The sequence below is a fragment of the Magnolia sinica genome, chromosome 6 (assembly GCF_029962835.1).
Source record: "Magnolia sinica isolate HGM2019 chromosome 6, MsV1, whole genome shotgun sequence".
NCBI classification, from domain to species: domain Eukaryota; kingdom Viridiplantae; phylum Streptophyta; class Magnoliopsida; order Magnoliales; family Magnoliaceae; genus Magnolia; species Magnolia sinica.
In genome coordinates, this window is record NC_080578.1 from 86,278,839 (window position 1) to 86,296,439 (window position 17,601).

Below are 17,601 nucleotides of genomic sequence, written 5' to 3' on the forward strand. Positions count from 1 at the left end.
TGGTAGTATTTTATTGTAAGTAGGTTCATATACAAGTGTAATTAGAATTGATTTTTTTTTTTTTATAAGTAGATTGATATAAAAGTATTATTTGAATGTTAGATTTGTTTAGTTAACGCTGAAAAGCTACATTTTTCTTTATTAGTCAAATATTAAATTTGGAAGTTAATATATTTTGACAATAAAAGACAAAAATTATAAAATGCAACCATTATCTACTTATATTACGTTATGACTGGAATGATAAAACAAACGGCCTTCAGAAAATAACTTTGATACTTTAACAGAGTGTAATAGATAATACATAAACACTAAGAAATTAGTTAAAAATTGCATAATAGCATATGAGTAGTTAAATTAAATTGTCCAAATTATGGTATTAATTGCAAGTGTATTGAAAATTAAGCTTATTTGGTTATCTTACCATCAAATTGGTGTAAATTATTGAACAATTAAAAATAAAAAATAAATAATCCAACGAGCATATTTCCACAAACAAGTATGCAAGATTTAGAAATTAAAATTCTTCAACTAATCAGATATTGTAACTTGGAGATAATGTATTGCACAATCTAGACAATTTTATTTAACTGTATGTATCCATTATGTGTATAAATTTTAGGTGCCTGTGTATGAAGAATCATATGCAACTAGAGTATCATATTGTAATAATCCAAACCAGACGGAGCGTATTTACAAGAGAAATTTATGACTGTACGACCCCTTTATGGCCCATTTAGGAGGCTAAGCCCACTTCATTTTCCCTTGCAAGAATACAACCCAGCTGTACGGATGGCTTGCCAAAGGTCGCAAATGCCCCTGCTTGTTCCGTCAAGCAGATCGGTGGTGCTCGAAGACGAGCGCTGACACTCCTCGAACTCCGAGTTGTACGAATGGTTCAAAAGATATCAAAGTTACATGGGCCCCACAGTTATGTATTTATTATATCCACAACGTTCATCCATATTTCGAGATCATTTGGGAGCATTATCAAAAAAAAAATCATATCCAAAGATCAACTAGACCACACCACAACGAGCAACGGGAAAATTGATTTTCACCGTTAAAAATTTTGTAGGGCCCAACATAACATTTATTTTCCATCCAATCTATTCATCAAGTCACAAAAGCTGGATGAAGAGGGAAAAAAATTTCATAATGATCCAAAACTTCTGTGACCCCTAAAAGGTTTTCAATGGTAGACGTTCAATCCTCCATAGCCTTTTACAGTGTGGTCCACTTGATAGCTAGATCTATCTCATTTTTCGCCTCAAGCCTTAATACGAGTTCGTCCAATATATGGACGGTTTGGATATAACACATACCTCATCATAGGACCCACAAAAAGCGGTGGAGATTACAAAAGTAAAAAATAAAATAATAATAAATAAATAGGCCAGGAACTTATGGCTACGGTATTTTTTATAGCTACGGATTATAACCGTAGCCACAGCCGTAGCCCTTGCCGCTTCGATATGTCCTTTTATATGTATCGAAGGTCTTTCAATTAATTGAAAAAGGTCCGGAACTGTCCAGCGAGTTTGCCTTAAAAATCCTGCAATTTTCGATACATATCGAAGAGTATTCGATATGTATCGAAGATTATATGACCAATAGCTACGGATTATAACCGTAGCCATAACTGTAGTCTGTGCCGGTTTATGAATTTTTTTTATTTTTTTTATTTTTTATTTTTTATTTTTTATTTTTTATTTTTTTACATAGATAAATTTATTCAACTTACAATTTTCTCTAATACATATTTATATAAATATGTATATATAAGCATATATAAAAAAATTCTCTCTTTTTTTCATTTATTTCTTTATTCATTTAACAAGAATATCTCCTAAACCAAAATTAGTTACTTGACGTACCCTATATGATTTTGGGGTAGGAGAAGCTACTTTAGCCAACCAACCTGGTTATTTTTTAAGATCCCATTAGATCTATGGTCGAAAATCCATTTCATTCACTTCGCGGTCAATTTCAATCAGTTCGCGGTCAATTTCATTCATTTCATTTACTTCGCGATCAATTTCATGCATTTCACGGTCAATCCCAGCGATTCCGTTTTGATTCACGGTCATTTCCATGCATTTCACAGTCAATTCCCTTCACGGTCATTTGCATGCATTTCGCGGTCAAATCGCTTCAAAGCATGATCATTCCCATGCATTTCACTGTCATCCCAAACTATTCCGTGTTGATTCACGGTCGTTTCGAGGCATTTCGCGGTCAATTCCCTTCACTTCACGGTCAGTTACATGCATTTCGCGGTCAATTCGCTTCAAACCATGATCATTGCCATGCATTTCACGGTTATACCAAACAATTCCGTGTTGATTCACGGTCGTTTCGAGGCATTTCGCGGTCAATTCCCTTCACATCACGGTCATTTGCATGCATTTCGCGATCAAATCGCTTCAAACCATGATCATTCCTATGCATTTCGCGGTCATCCCAAACAATTCCGTGTTGATTCACGGTCGTTTCGAGGCATTTCGCGGTCAATTCCCTTCACTTCACGGTCATTTGCATGCATTTCGCGCTCAAATCGCTTTAAACCATGATCATTCCCATGCATTTTGCGGTCATCCAAAACAATTCCGTGTTGATTCACGGTCGTTTCGAGGCATTTTGCGGTCAACTTCCTTCACTTCACGGTCATTTGCATGCATTTCGCAGTCAAATCGCTTCAAACCATGATCATTCCCATGCATTTCATGGTCATCCCAAACAATTCCGTGTTGATTCACGGTCGTTTTGAGGCATTTCGCGGTCAATTCCCCTCACTTCACGGTCATTTGCATGCATTTCGCGGTCAAATCGCTTCAAACCATGATCATTCCCATACATTTTACGGTCATCCCAAACAATTCCATGTTTATGCACAGTCGTTTCGAGGCATTTTGCGGTCAATTCCCTTCACTTCACGATCATTTGCATGCATTTCGCGGTCAAATCGCTTCAAACCATGATCATTCCCATGCATTTTGCAGTCATCCCAAACAATTCCGTGTTGATTCATGGTCGTTTCGAGGTATTTCGCGGTCAATTCCCTTCACTTTACGGTCATTTGCATGCATTTCGCGCTCAAATCGCTTCAAACCATGATCATTCCCATGCATTTCACGGTCATCCCAAACAATTCCGTGTTGATTCACGGTCGTTTTGAGGCATTTCGTGGTCAATTCCCCTCACTTCACGGTCATTTGCATGCATTTCGCGGTCAAATCGCTTCAAACCATGATCATTCCCATGCATTTCGCGGTCATCCCAAACAATTTCGTGTTGATTCACGGTCGTTCAAGGCATTTCGCGGTCAATTCCCCTCACTTCACGGTCAGTTGCATGCATTTTGCGGTCAAATCGCTTCAAACCATGATCATTCCCATGCATTTCACGGTCGTCCCAAACAATTCCGTGTTGATTCATAGTCGTTTCGAGGCATTTCGCGGTCAATTCCCTTCACTTCACGGTCATTTGCATGCATTTCGCGGTCAAATCGCTTCAAACCATGATCATTCCCATGCATTTCACGGTCATCCCAAACAATTCCGTGTTGATTCACGGTCGTTTCGAGGCATTTCGCGGTCAATTCCCTTCACTTCACGGTCATTTGCATGCATTTCGCGGTTAAATCGCTTCAAACCATGATCATTCCCATGCATTTCACGGTCATCCCAAACAATTCCATGTTGATTCACGGTCGTTTCGAGGCATTTCGCGGTCAATTCCCTTCACTTCACGGTCATTTGCATGCATTTCGCGCTCAAATCGCTTCAAACCATGATCATTCCCATGCATTTCACGGTCATCCCAAACAATTCCGTGTTGATTCATGGTCGTTTTGAGGCATTTCGCGGTCAATTCCCCTCACTTCACGGTCATTTGCATGCATTTCGCGATCAATTCCCTTTAATTTTGGAGGACTGATTACTAGAGGTGGGCATCGGACCGAGTCGGATCGGATTAGGACTAACCCGATCCTATCCGAAATCTTACTAGGCTGACCCGAATCCGTTCCGATCTGGGACCGAGTCCAGAACATATGACTCAATCCGACCCAACACACGGTTGGTGTGACCCGAATCGCATCCAACTCGTTCTGAGAAACGGAGTCGAATCGGGTTGGGTGTGATTCTCGGTGTGGTCATTTTAGCTTTAGATATGTTTTATTTTTTTCATCAAATGATTTAAAATGACCATGCAATATGGATAAACGGTATAGATATAATTAATACATCATTGTGGGGCCCATATGAGATTGATATCATTTGACCCGTTCGTACATCTCGGAGCACGAGGCTCTGCAGTGGCGAACATACTTTGCACGACAGTTGCGGCAACTTGTTGCCCACGAAAACATTTCTTTAGTTATGTAGGTCTAGTCATGGAATATGTGTTATATCCAAACCGTCCATCCATTTGGCGAGCTAGTGTTAAGGCTTGAGACAAAAAATAAGATTGATCCGACTATCAAGTGGACCACACTGGAAAAAGTAGTGTGACCACACTGAAAATCATTATCTGTTTCTATTTGTGGTGTGGTCCAGATGATCTTTGGATATGATCCATTTTTTGTATAATGTTCTAAAATAATCTCTAAATATGTATCAACGGTATAGATATAATAAATACATCACTGTAGGGCCATATAACTTTGATCACCTTTGAACCGTTCGTACAACTCGCAGCTCGAGGAGCGCCAGCGCACTGAAGTGAAGACGGGACGGATTGGCTACTCCCCCTGACACCGGCCCCGTGGCCAGTGGTTGGTGATCTGTGGGCCCTATAATGATGTATGTATCTCATCCCTTCCGTTCATCCATTTTTAAAGATGATTTTAGGGCTTTAACTTAATTATCATAGGGAGATAAATCTCAGGTGGACCACACCACAGGAAAACAATAGTGATTGGATATCCATCATTTAAATCATACTAAGGCCCACTGTACTGTTTATTTGACATCCAATCTGTTGATTAGGTCATAAAGACCCAGTTGAAGGGAAAAACCAAAGATCAGCTTGATCCAATACTTTTATGGGCACCAAATTTTTTTTAATGGTTGACGTACAATCAACACTGTTTCCTATAATGTGGTCCACTTGAGATTGGGATATACCTCATTTTTTGTGTAATACCATATAATGATCTAGAAAAATAATTGAACGGCATTGATGAAACAAATACATCATAGTGGGGCCCACAGGGCATCGACCGCCAGCCATTGGCTGGTGGCAGGGGAGTAGCGAATTCGTTTCACTTTCCAACGAGTCGTCGCGTCAATAGCTAGCTGTACACGTGTGCGGTACACTAGCAAACACTTTCTTACTGTACACGGTAAGTATTGTTGGGGCCCACCTTGAATACATGTGGTTTATCCACGCCGTCCATTCGTTTTTGGAAATCATTTTAGTCGTTGAACCCAAAATCGATGCATATTCAAAGCTTAAGCGGACCATACCACAGGAAAAAGTAAAAGTATTAATAAGAGCTACTCCGGATCGGGTAGGTTCGGATCTGTCCGGATCCATTCGGATCGGGTTTTCGGGTCGGGTCGGGTCGGATCAGGGGCAATTCGAAGTCGACCCGAAAGATTTCGGATCTGAATGGAGCTACCCGATCAGCACCGATCCAGACCGTCGGTTCGGTTCTGATCGGGTCGAATCGGGTCTGATCGGGTCGGATCCACCGGATCGGGTCTCTTTTGCCCAGCTCTACTGATTACCTGCAACCGAGATACATATGCACATACAAATTTCTGAAGGCAGAAACTAGGCTGTGGCGTACCACTGGTTGTAGGTGGTGATCGTTCCCCCTATTCTCTTAAGATTATAGAATAATTGTACAGATATCGATATTGGTTTCAACGGCATCACTCTAGCAAACGCTTAGTCTGACCTGAGAGAATATACACTAGGCCCTTATCTTTCAAGTATTTCAATCAATTACTATATCATTTCACGCTCATTTCCATGTAATGTATGGTCAATTCTGACAATTCCACTTCACTTCACGGTCATTTCCATGCATTTCAAGGTCAATTCCCTTCACTTCACGGTCATTTCCATGCATTTCACCATCAATTCCCTTCACTTCACGGTCATTTCCATGCATTTCACCGTCAATTCCCTCCACTTCACGGACAATTCCATGCATTTCATGGTCAATTCCCTTCACTTCACGGACAATTCCACTGGACTAACGGTCCAGACCAAATTTCAAGAACGTCCAAAACTCACGTAGGCCCCACCAAGTGATTTTATATGTTTTGGCATGTTTTCTCATGATTTTAAATGGTATGGCCCACCTGAGTTCCGTATAAGATTGATTTTCGGGGTGGACGTGTGGACTGAGGGGACCCATCAAATGAACCACGGTGGGGCCACAATTGGGGCCGTGAGCCCAGCCCGACCGTCCGTCCGTCAGCGGCTGCTGCTGCTGGCTTTTTTTTTTTTTTTTTTTTTTATTTTTATAAAGTTTTTGATAGACGGGGCTCACGTCCGCAAGATCCACACCAGCCATGGGTCCCTGTAGCTTGATACAAGCCCATAGAGTCCAATATTGGGCTATTTCAAATATACAGGAGCATCAGGGAGTAAGTCAAAGGTAGGAAACTTGTTTCCTATGGTATGGCCCGCTAAGGAAGGGGATCAACTTCATTTTTCGGCTCAACGCCTAAAATGAGATGGGGAACAAAATGGACGGCTTGGATTTTACATATACATCAAGGTGGGGCTTGCATGAGTGGCCCACCACTCCCTCCTCTAGGCTAGCCCATACCAGCCAACGTCCAGCGTCCAGGGACGCTAGACGGCATTTATAAACATGATATTGTGGTGGGTCCCACGTAAATGTGGCCCACCAACATATATACATATAATATGTACATAATATATTATATTTATATATATATATATATATATATATATATATATATACACATAATACATATTATATTATATATTTTATATATATATATATATATTATAAAATATAACATGTATATAAACAAAAAAATGCATTGGGCCCATCCAAACAGTGGATGGTGTGGATCATCACCTGTAATAAGTGGGCCACACCGTCTGATGTAGATGGACGGGGTGGATGTAACACATATTAGTGGGATCCACACCATTACAAAGAAGGAGAGATAGAGAGAGATAGAGAGAGATATACGGTGAGATAGAGGAACCCCGCCACTATGGGCCCTCTTGATTAAATCACATACATCCAAATGGGTCCCACCAACAAGTGGGCCCTAAAGTTTAAAATAATAAAAAATCACCCACCTTATCTTCCTTTTCCTTGCTCCCTTGGACTCCTTAGCTCCTTACCTTCACTTTTAATGGAGGTTGATGAAAGATGAATGGTTGAGATTGGAGATGAGAGGGTGGGCCACACTTGAAGTTGAGAGAGTGTGTTGGATGTGTGAAATTTCTCATGGAATTTGGAAAAATTGCTAGAGAATGAGAGGGAGAGATAGAAATAATGGATGGAGGGATGGGTGGAGTGATGGTTGTAAGAAAGGAGTGATGAGGGGTATGGTTTAGTTTGAAATTGGTGGAGAAAAGAGATGGTTGTGGTTGAAAATGAGAAAAAGAGGAATGGTGAGGTGGAAAGATGGTGGACTTTTGGAAAAAGAGGGAATGGGTGAAGTACTTTGAGGTATGGTTGCATTTATGGTTAATTAGTGGGACTAATTGTGTAGAGATTCCCTCAAAATTCGCAACGCGCGGTGTTTCTTCGGAATAAACGCTGATCGGCATCTTCTTACCTGGGTATCGGTTCGGTGCGCAAGTCACGGCGTTGGAACCGCGGCGATGACGCGATCGCCAAGACATAAGTTTCGGATCGAGCCGACGTCGGTGTGCGGGACTTGGCTTAGGATCATGCGCAAACACCGGATATGGTGCGAAGGTTGCCGGGATTTGACCGGAAGGACCGCGGAAGCTAACGGAACAGTACGGACTAGGACACGGGTCTTACAATCCAAAACAATTCCGTGTTGATTCACGGTCGTTTCGAGGCATTTCGCGGTCAATTCCCTTCACTTCATGGTCATTTGCATGCATTTCGCGGTCAAATCGCTTCAAACCATGATCATTCCCATGCATTTCACGGTCATCCCAAACATTTCCGTGTTGATTCACGGTCGTTTCGAGGCATTTTGCGGTAAATTCCCCTCACTTCATGGTCAGTTGCATGCATTTCGCGGTCAAATCGCTTCAAACCATGATCATTCCCATGCATTTCACGGTCATCCCAAACAATTCCATGTTGATTCACAGTCGTTTCAAGGCATTTCGCGGTCAATTCCCTTCACTTCACGGTCATTTGCATGCATTTCACGGTCAAATCGCTTCAAACCATGATCATTCCCATGCATTTCGCGGTCATCCTAAACAATTCCGTGTTGATTCACGGTCGTTTCGAGGCATTTGCGGTCAATTCCCTTCACTTTACGGTCATTTGCATGCATTTCGCGCTCAAATCGCTTCAAACCATGATCATTCCCATGCATTTCACGGTCATCCCAAACAATTCCGTGTTGATTCACAGTCGTTTCGAGGCATTTCGCGGTCAATTCCCCTCACTTCACGGTCATTTGCATGCATTTCGCGGTCAAATCGCTTCAAACCATGATCATTCCCATGCATTTCATGGTCATCCCAAACAATTCCGTGTTGATTCACGGTCGTTTCGAGGCATTTCGCGGTCAATTCCCTTCACTTCACGGTCATTTGCATGCATTTCGCGGTCAAATCGCTTCAAACCATGATCATTCCCATGCATTTCACGGTCATCCGATACCAGTCGGGGTTTATTCACTGCCGTTTCGAGGCATTTCGCGGTCAATTCCCTTCACTTCACGGTCATTTGCATGCATTTCGCGGTCAAATCGCTTCAAACCATGATCATTCCCATGCATTTCACGGTCATCCCAAACAATTCCGTGTTGATTCACGGTCGTTTCGAGGCATTTCGCGGTCAATTCCCTTCACTTCACGGCCATTTGCATGCATTTCGCGGCCAAATTGCTTCAAACCATGATCATTCTCATGCATTTCACGGTCATCCCAAACAATTCCGTGTTGATTCATGGTCGTTTTGAGGCATTTCGCGGTCAATTCCCCTCACTTCACGGTCATTTGCATGCATTTCGCGATCAATTCCCCTTATTTTTGGAGGACTGATCACCTGCAACCGAGATGCATATGCACATACAAATTTCTGAAGGCAGAAAAAGGCTGTGGCGTACCACTGGTTGTAGGTGGTGATCGTTCCCCCTATTCTCTTAAGATTATAGAATAATTGTACAGATATCGATATTGGCTTTAACGGCATCACTCTAGCAAACGCTTAGTCTGACCTGAGAGAATATACACTGGGCACTTCTCTTTCAAGTATTTCAATCAATTACTATATCATTTCACGCTCATTTCCATGTAATGTATGGTCAATTCTGACGATTCCAATTCACTTCATGGTCATTTCCATGCATTTCATGGTCAATTCCCTTCACTTCACGGTCATTTTCATGCATTTCACCATCAATTCCCTTCACTTCACGGTCATTTCCATGCATTTCACCGTCAATTCCCTCCACTTCACAGACAATTCCATGCATTTCACGGTTAATTCCGACAATTCCGTGCATTCGAGTGTCCAACCTTCCCACACTTGAAAGAAATCGAAATTGTCTATGATCGACTACCTCCTGTCATTCAATGCCTTTGTTGGTCAGATTGGGAACATTTCATTAGCTGTGCTACCACACCGTTTGTGGTTGCTAAATGTGACTCAAGTTCTTCGATCTGCTGATGATGGCCCACCTTGTCAACTTTACTTCCTGTACTAGGCAACGGTTGGGATCCTTTCTCATTTGATGTATTGAATGATGCACTCTCTCGCCCATTGACATCTCTTGTACCCCCATCTGTATGTAAACCAGGTTCCTTGCTAGGCAGATGGTAGGGAATCTCCGCCACTTGGAATCCTTCACCAGAAGATGATGACGGCCCTTTATCTATGAATCCATGGAGTAACATACACTCCAGTGCATTACCATTTCCTTCTGCCCCTTCATGTAAATCAAGACCCTTGATTGGTGGATGGTGGCTTCCTTCCGCTTCAAATACTTTTTGAGATGATGATAGTGGTTCGTTCTCTATCGACCTATGGAATAACACACCCTCTAAATCACTACAATCTCCTTCTCCCCCTTCATGCAAATAGATATCCTCAATTTTAATATGGTAGCCCACCTCCTTCACTTCAGATCCTCCACCAGATGATGAAACTGGCCCTCTCTCTATTGACTCATTAAATGATATATCCTCGCGTTTGTCATCATCTCATACCCTTTATTCATGCAAATTAATCCTTTCGATCGGTGGATGGTGGTCCACTTCCACTTCAAATTCTTCACCTGATGATTTCTCTATTAACTGATACAATATCACATCCTCCAGTCCATTATCATATCCTTCTTTGAGCACTTCGATCAATAGAGATTCTTTACCAGATGATGATGGACAATCATTCTCAATTGACCCATACAACAACATACCCTCGATTCCATCACCATCTCCTCCCCCTTCTTCATTTAAATCGAGCTTCTCGATCAGCGAATGGTGGCCCACCTCCTCCACTTGAAACCCTTCCCCAGTCAATAAGATTCCGGTTGCTGGACCATTGAGGTACATTTTCGATATATCGATATTTACTTGATATATACTCGATATATACTTACTTCGATATATCGAAATATCGGAGATATAATCGATAATTGCACTAAAAAAGCAGTTTGACGCTGGACATTTTTTGACAATTTTCAATATATCGAAATCTAGTCGATATATCGATACCCCGATATATCGACATCTACTCGATTATATCGATAATACAATTTAAAAAGCATTTTGTCGCTGGACAGTGTGTGACCATTTTCGATCAATCGAATAATAGTCGATATATCGGTCGGTTGTAAGGATAACTTACTACTATTATATCGACTAGATTTCGATATAATCGACAACTTACTCTACCATTAATCGATTAGGTTTCGATTATATCGAAGAGTTTCGATATATCGTGTTCTATTCGATATATCGAAGTGTAATTTTTTCATTTTTTTTTCTAATGTGTTTTTATATATATATATATATATATATATATATATATATATATATATATATATATATATATATTTTTCTTTTTTAGGTTAGCTTGTTAGTACACACCCATGTCGGTACACACTCCATGTTATCCAAGTTGTGTTCATAGTGTGCTTCTTCTAGTTTCTTAAGTTGCATGGACATTTGTATGCATTTCGCGGTCAAATCGCTTCAAACCATGATCATTCCCATGCATTTCACGGTCATCCCAAACAATTTCGTGTTGATTCACGGTCGTTTTGAGGCATTTCGCGGTCAATTTCCTTCACTTCACGGTCATTTGCATGCATTTCGCGATCAAATCGCTTCAAACCATGATCATTCTCATGCATTTTGCGGTCATCCCAAACAATTCTGTGTTGATTCACGGTCGTTTCGAGGGATTTCGCGGTCAATTCCCTTCACTTCACGGTCATTTGCATGCATTTCGCGGTCAAATCGCTTCAAACCATGATCATTCCTATGCATTTTGCGGTCATCCCAAACAATTTCAGGTTGATTCATTGTCATTTCGAGGCATTTCGCGGTCAATTCCCTTCACTCACGGTCATTTGCATGCATTTCGCGGCCAAATCGCTTCAAACCATGATCATTCCCATGCATTTCGCGGTCATCTCAAACAATTCCTTGTTGATTCACGGTTGTTTCGAGGCATTTCGCGGTCAATTCCCTTCACTTCACGGTCATTTGCATGCATTTCGCGGTCAAATCGCTTCAAACCATGATCATTCCCATGCATTTCACGGTCATCCCAAATAATTCCGTGTTGATTCACGGTCGTTTCGAGGCATTTCGCGGTCAATTCCCTTCACTTCACGGTCAGTTGCATGCATTTCGCGGTCAAATTGCTTCAAATCATGATCATTCCCATGCATTTCACGGTCGTCCCAAACAATTCCGTGTTGATTCATGGTCGTTTCGAGGCATTTCGCGGTCAATTCCCTTCACTTCACGGTCAGTTGCATGCATTTCGCGGTCAATTCGTTTCAAACCATGATCATTCCCATGCACTTCACGGTCGTCCCAAACAATTCCGTGTTGATTCATGGTCGTTTCGAGGCATTTCGCGGTCAATTCCCTTCACTTCACGGTCATTTGCATGCATTTCGCGGTCAATTCGCTTCAAACCATGATCATTCCCATGCATTTCCCGGTCGTCCCAAACAATTTCGTGTTGATTCATAGTCGTTTCGAGGCATTTCGCGGTCAATTCCCTTCCCTTCACGGTCAGTTGCATGCATTTTGCGGTCAAATCGCTTCAAACCATGATCATTCCCATGCATTTCACGGTCGTCCCAAACAATTCCGTGTTGATTCATGGTCGTTTTCGAGGCATTTCGCAGTCAATTCCCTTCACTCCATGGTCATTTGCATGCATTTCATGGTCAAATTGCTTCAAACCATGATCATTCCCATGCATTTCACAGTCGTCCTAAACAATTCCGTGTTGATTCACGGTCGTTTCGAGGCATTTCGCGGTCAATTCCCTTCACTCCACGGTCATTTACATGCATTTTGCGGTCAAATTGCTTCAAACCATGATCATTTTCATGCATTTCACGATCGTTCCAAACAATTCCGTGTTGATTCACGGTCGTTTTGAGGCATTTCGCGGTCAATTCCCTTCACTCCACGATCATTTACATGCATTTCGCAGTCAAATTGCTTCAAACCATGATCATTCCCATGCATTTCACGGTCGTCCCAAACAATTCCGTGTTGATTCACGGTCGTTTCGAGGCATTTTGCGGTCAATTCCCTTCACTCCACAGTCATTTGCATGCATTTCGCGGTCAAATTGTTTCAAACCATGATCATTCCCATGCATTTCACGGTCGTCCCAAACAATTTCGTGTTGATTCACAGTCGTTTCGAGGCATTTCGCGGTCAATTCCCTTCACTTCACGGTCATTTGCATGCATTTCGCGGTCAATTCGCTTCAAACCATGATCATTCCCATGCATTTCCGCGTCCCAAACAATTTCGTGTTGATTCATGGTCTTTTCGAGGCATTTTTCGCTTCACTTCACGTTGCATGCATTTCGGTCAAATCGCGTCAACAATTTCATGCATTGGTCGAATTCCTGTCACTCGTTTCGAGGCATTTGCATGCAATTCCCTTCACTCAGGTCATTTTTCAAACCATGATCATTCCCATGCATTTCACGTCGTCCCCAAACAATTCCGTGTTGATTCACGGTCGTTTTGAGGCATTTCGCGGTCAATTCCCTTCACTTCACGGTCATTTGCATGCATTTCGCGGTCAATTCGCTTCAAACCATGATCATTCCCATGCACTTCACGGTCGTCCCAAACAATTCCGTGTTGATTCACGGTCATTTCGAGGCATTTCGCGGTCAATTCCCTTCACTTCACGGTCATTTGCATGCATTTCGCGGTCAAATCGCTTCAAACCATGATCATTCCCATGCATTTCACGGTCATCCCAAACAATTTCGTGTTGATTCACGGTCGTTTCGAGGCATTTCGCGGTCAATTCCCTTCACTTCACGGTCATTTGCATGCATTTCACGGTCAAATCGCTTCAAACCATGATCATTCCCATGCATTTCACGGTCGTCCCAAACAATTACGTGTTGATTCACGGTCGTTTCGAGGCATTTCGCGGTCAATTTCCCTCACTTCACGGTCATTTGCATGCATTTCGCGGTCAATTCGCTTCAAACCATGATCATTCCCATGCATTTCACGGTTGTCCCAAACAATTCCGTGTTGATTCACGGTCGTTTCGAGGCATTTCGCGGTCAATTCCCTTCACTTCACGGTCATTTGCATGCATTTCGCGGTCAATTCGCTTCAAACCATGATCATTCCCATGAATTGAAGCGAATTGACCGTGAAATGCATGCAAATGACCGTGAATCAACACGGAATAGTTTGGGATGACTGTGAAATGCATGAAATTGTCCATGAAGTGGAGGGAATTGACGGTGAAATGCATGGAAATGACCATGAACTGATTGAAATTGACCGCAAAGTGAATGAAATGGATTTTCGACCATCGACCTGATGGAATCTTGGAAAATAACTAGGTTAGTTGGCTGAAGTAGCTTCTCCTACCCCAAAATCATATAGGGTACATCAAGTAACTAATTTTGGTTTAGAAGATATTCTCGTTAAATGAATAGAGAAATAAATGAAAAAAAGAGAGAATTTTTTTTATATGCTTATACATACATATTTATATAAATATGTATTAGAGAAAATTGTAGGTATAATAAATTTCTCTATGTAAAAAATAAAAAATAAAAAATAAAAAAAATTTCATAGAGTGGCACAGATACAGTTATGTTTACGGTTATAATCCGTAGTTATTGGTCAAATCACCTTTGAAAATTGCAGGATTTTTTATGCAAAGTTGCTGGACAGTTTTGGACCTTTTTCGATTAATCGAAAGACATTCGATACATCGAAGTACATATCGGAAGACCTTCGGTGCATAGTAGAGGACGTATTGAAAAAGCATTGGCTGCGGTTATCGCTACGGTTATAATCCATAGCCATAGATACCAGGCTTTTCTTTTTTTCCCCTGTTGTAATCCCCATTGCCTTTGTGGGTTCTTTTATGAGGTATGTGTTATATCCAAACCGGCCATCTATTTGGTGAACTTGTAATAACGCTTGGGAAGAAAAATAAGGTAGATTTAACTATCAAGTGGACCACACTGTAAAAGGCAGTGGAAGATTGAACGTCTACCATTGAAACCCTTTTAGGGGTTCCAGAAGTTTCGGATCATTACGAAATTTGTTTTTCCTCCTCATCCAGGTCTTTGTGACACTATGAATAGATTGGATGGAAAATAAATGTTACGGTGGGCCCTACAAAAGTTTCTACGGTGAAAATCAATTTTCTGCTTCTCTTTGTGGTGTGGTCCAGTTGCTCTTTGGATATGATTTTTTTCGTTTGGATAATGCTCCGAAATGATCTCGAAATATGGATGAACGTTGTGGATATAATAAATACATAACTGTGGGGCCCATGTCACGTTGATATCTTTTGAACCGTTCGTGTAACCCGGAGTTGGAGCGTCAGCGCTCGTTTTCGGGCAGCGGCCGATCCGCTTGAAGGAACAAGCAGGGGCATTTTCGACCTTTGGCAAGCCATCCGTACAGCTGGGGCGTATTCTCGCTAGGGAAAATAAGGTGGGCTTCGTCTCCTAATTGGGCCATAAATGGGTCGTACAGTCGTCAGTTTCCCTATTTACAATTGTTAAAAGGCAGGAGCCATTTACAAATATCCCTCTCTTTTTCTGGAAAAGTCTACTCTTCCTCGCCGAGTCTCTGATTCAGGCGCCGAACCTCGTCGATCTCTCTCTCTCTCTCTCTCTCGCTCTCTCTCTCTCTCTCTCTTCTCGAGAGATCCATGTGGTTCGATTGCCAATTCCATTCATAGGATTTATATATATATATTGAAAAAGAGGAAAAAAAATGGAAGAAATTTATGGCGATCTCATGCAATTCATGAGAAAGCCGGCGATCTTTGAAGCATTTGTCGACATCTTGCTTTGTGCAGTTCCGATCTGGGTCGCCGTCATGATCGGTCTCGTCATCGGGTGGTCTTGGCGCCCTCGCTGGACCGGTCTCATCTTTTTGGGCCTCCGGAGCCGGTTCCGGTTCATCTGGACCGCCCCGCCTGGCCTCGGAGCCCGTCGTCTCTGGCTTGCATTCACTGCCCTTTCCGCATTCTCTGTCTGCCGGAAGCTCTGGTCGAATTTTAAAGAGAAGGGCGAGGAGGCATCGCCGGCTGCTGAGTCGGCAGCAACGGGGATTGTGCAGTCGGGAGAATTGTGTGCCGGTGTCAGGTATTGCCTTGTGAATTATAATTCTTTGTTTAGGTTTTGCTGGTTAGATTCTGCAGATTGTTATTTACGGTTTTAATTTATATGTTTGGTGATTGGAAGTTGGGATTTGTGAGGAGAAATGCGAAGGAGATTCGCTTGGACGGTGAATTGGGGGGAACATGCTGATGTTACACAAGGGTGCAAGATCCTGGCCAGTCATCAGGTGGGATGAACATGCCTTGGATTATAAACCTGTGGCTGTGGTCCACTCATTAGGTTGCATGCTGGTTTCTGAGTAAAATGGATGGTGGAAAGAAAGGGCAATGAATGGTCCATAGTTAATGTACACATATGGTCCGCCTGATGAGTAGACCAGTTTGGTTTTTTGCCCAGGGGATGTTCATGTTGGGCTCCGTCTGATGAATGGTCTGGACCTTTCAAACAGCCTTAGAGGAACGGATGGATGAGCAATTATTAGCAGTGTTGTCAAAATCCTACTATCTACAATTTATGATTTGAGTTGAATTTTAAGTAAAACGATTTGAATCTCACCTTGTATCCCATTTTATATAAATCCTACGATTCTCTGATTTGAATCCTATGATTTATGATTCAAATCCTGATTTACAATTCAAATTATGCTTGGTCTCTTCTATAAGCTTCCCTCGGCTTTCATATTATGTTTTTAAATTGGTGGGGGCTTTAAGAATCGTTTAGAAAAGGTAAATTATTTTATTGTGCTCTTTATGAGAGATTAAATGATATATATTTTCTTCAACATTAAATCATGGAGCTGTCTGTGTGTGTGTGTCTCTCTCTCTCTCTCTCTCTCTCTCACTCACTCACTCTTTTTAAGATCTCTTACTTCTTAACTAGTTGAAACACCAAATTAATGTATGACTTATCTGGAATGTTTTCATGGGTGCTTACGATCATGTGGACTTATCTGTATTGTGGAATAGTGGTTAGAAATCAAAATATCTTTTTTGGTTGGTCTACATAATCAAATGCCACTTTTCCAACGTGATTCTAATTCATGAAATGTCACAAGAACATAAATTATAAAAGGATCCTTGTATGTTTTTTAAATGAAATTTCTTGAAAGATAAATAATAATAAAAAAGGAAGATAAGAATCCTTTATCACTATCATAACATGGTATTACTTGGCGCATATTGATGGCAAAAGGATGATTGATAAGTTTTTAATTTTTTTTGCTTATTTATATTTTTCATTTTTGTAGAAAATCACAAAAATCTTACAATTTACAATATGATTTTCGATTCGATATGATTCAACCCCTATTATGATTTGCAATACAATAATGATTTTGAGAACATTGATTATTTGTTCCAAACTTCCAACGCAACATGGAATTAGCTCCCCCAATTTCCATCAGAAAGGCCTCCTTGAGATGCACCTCTTTTGGTGAACCCACAAGATTTCGAAAGTTCTCTACTTGAGTTTAGGCCATATCGACTAAAACCCTGCTAGCTAAGTTAGCCTTCAACAGACCATTCTTTCTAGGCCTTGGCACGTCCGTGCCATACTTGAAAGAAGGACCCAATCATCTGAGGCATCACCAAAATTTGCTTGAAAAATTGGAGAATCT

At 41.5% G+C, this 17,601-nt stretch overlaps 1 protein-coding gene across 1 annotated transcript in view; it reads left to right on the forward strand.

The window, feature by feature from the left end:
• The first annotated feature begins 15,478 nt into the window (after nt 1-15,478).
• LOC131248994 (uncharacterized) overlaps nt 15,479-17,601 on the forward strand; it is a 31,021-nt gene continuing 28,898 nt past the window's right edge. Inside the window, exon 1 of the mRNA XM_058249537.1 lies at nt 15,479-16,010. Coding sequence (XP_058105520.1) covers nt 15,637-16,010 — 374 coding nt within the window. The 5' untranslated portion in view covers nt 15,479-15,636. The remainder of the gene's footprint in view (nt 16,011-17,601) is intronic.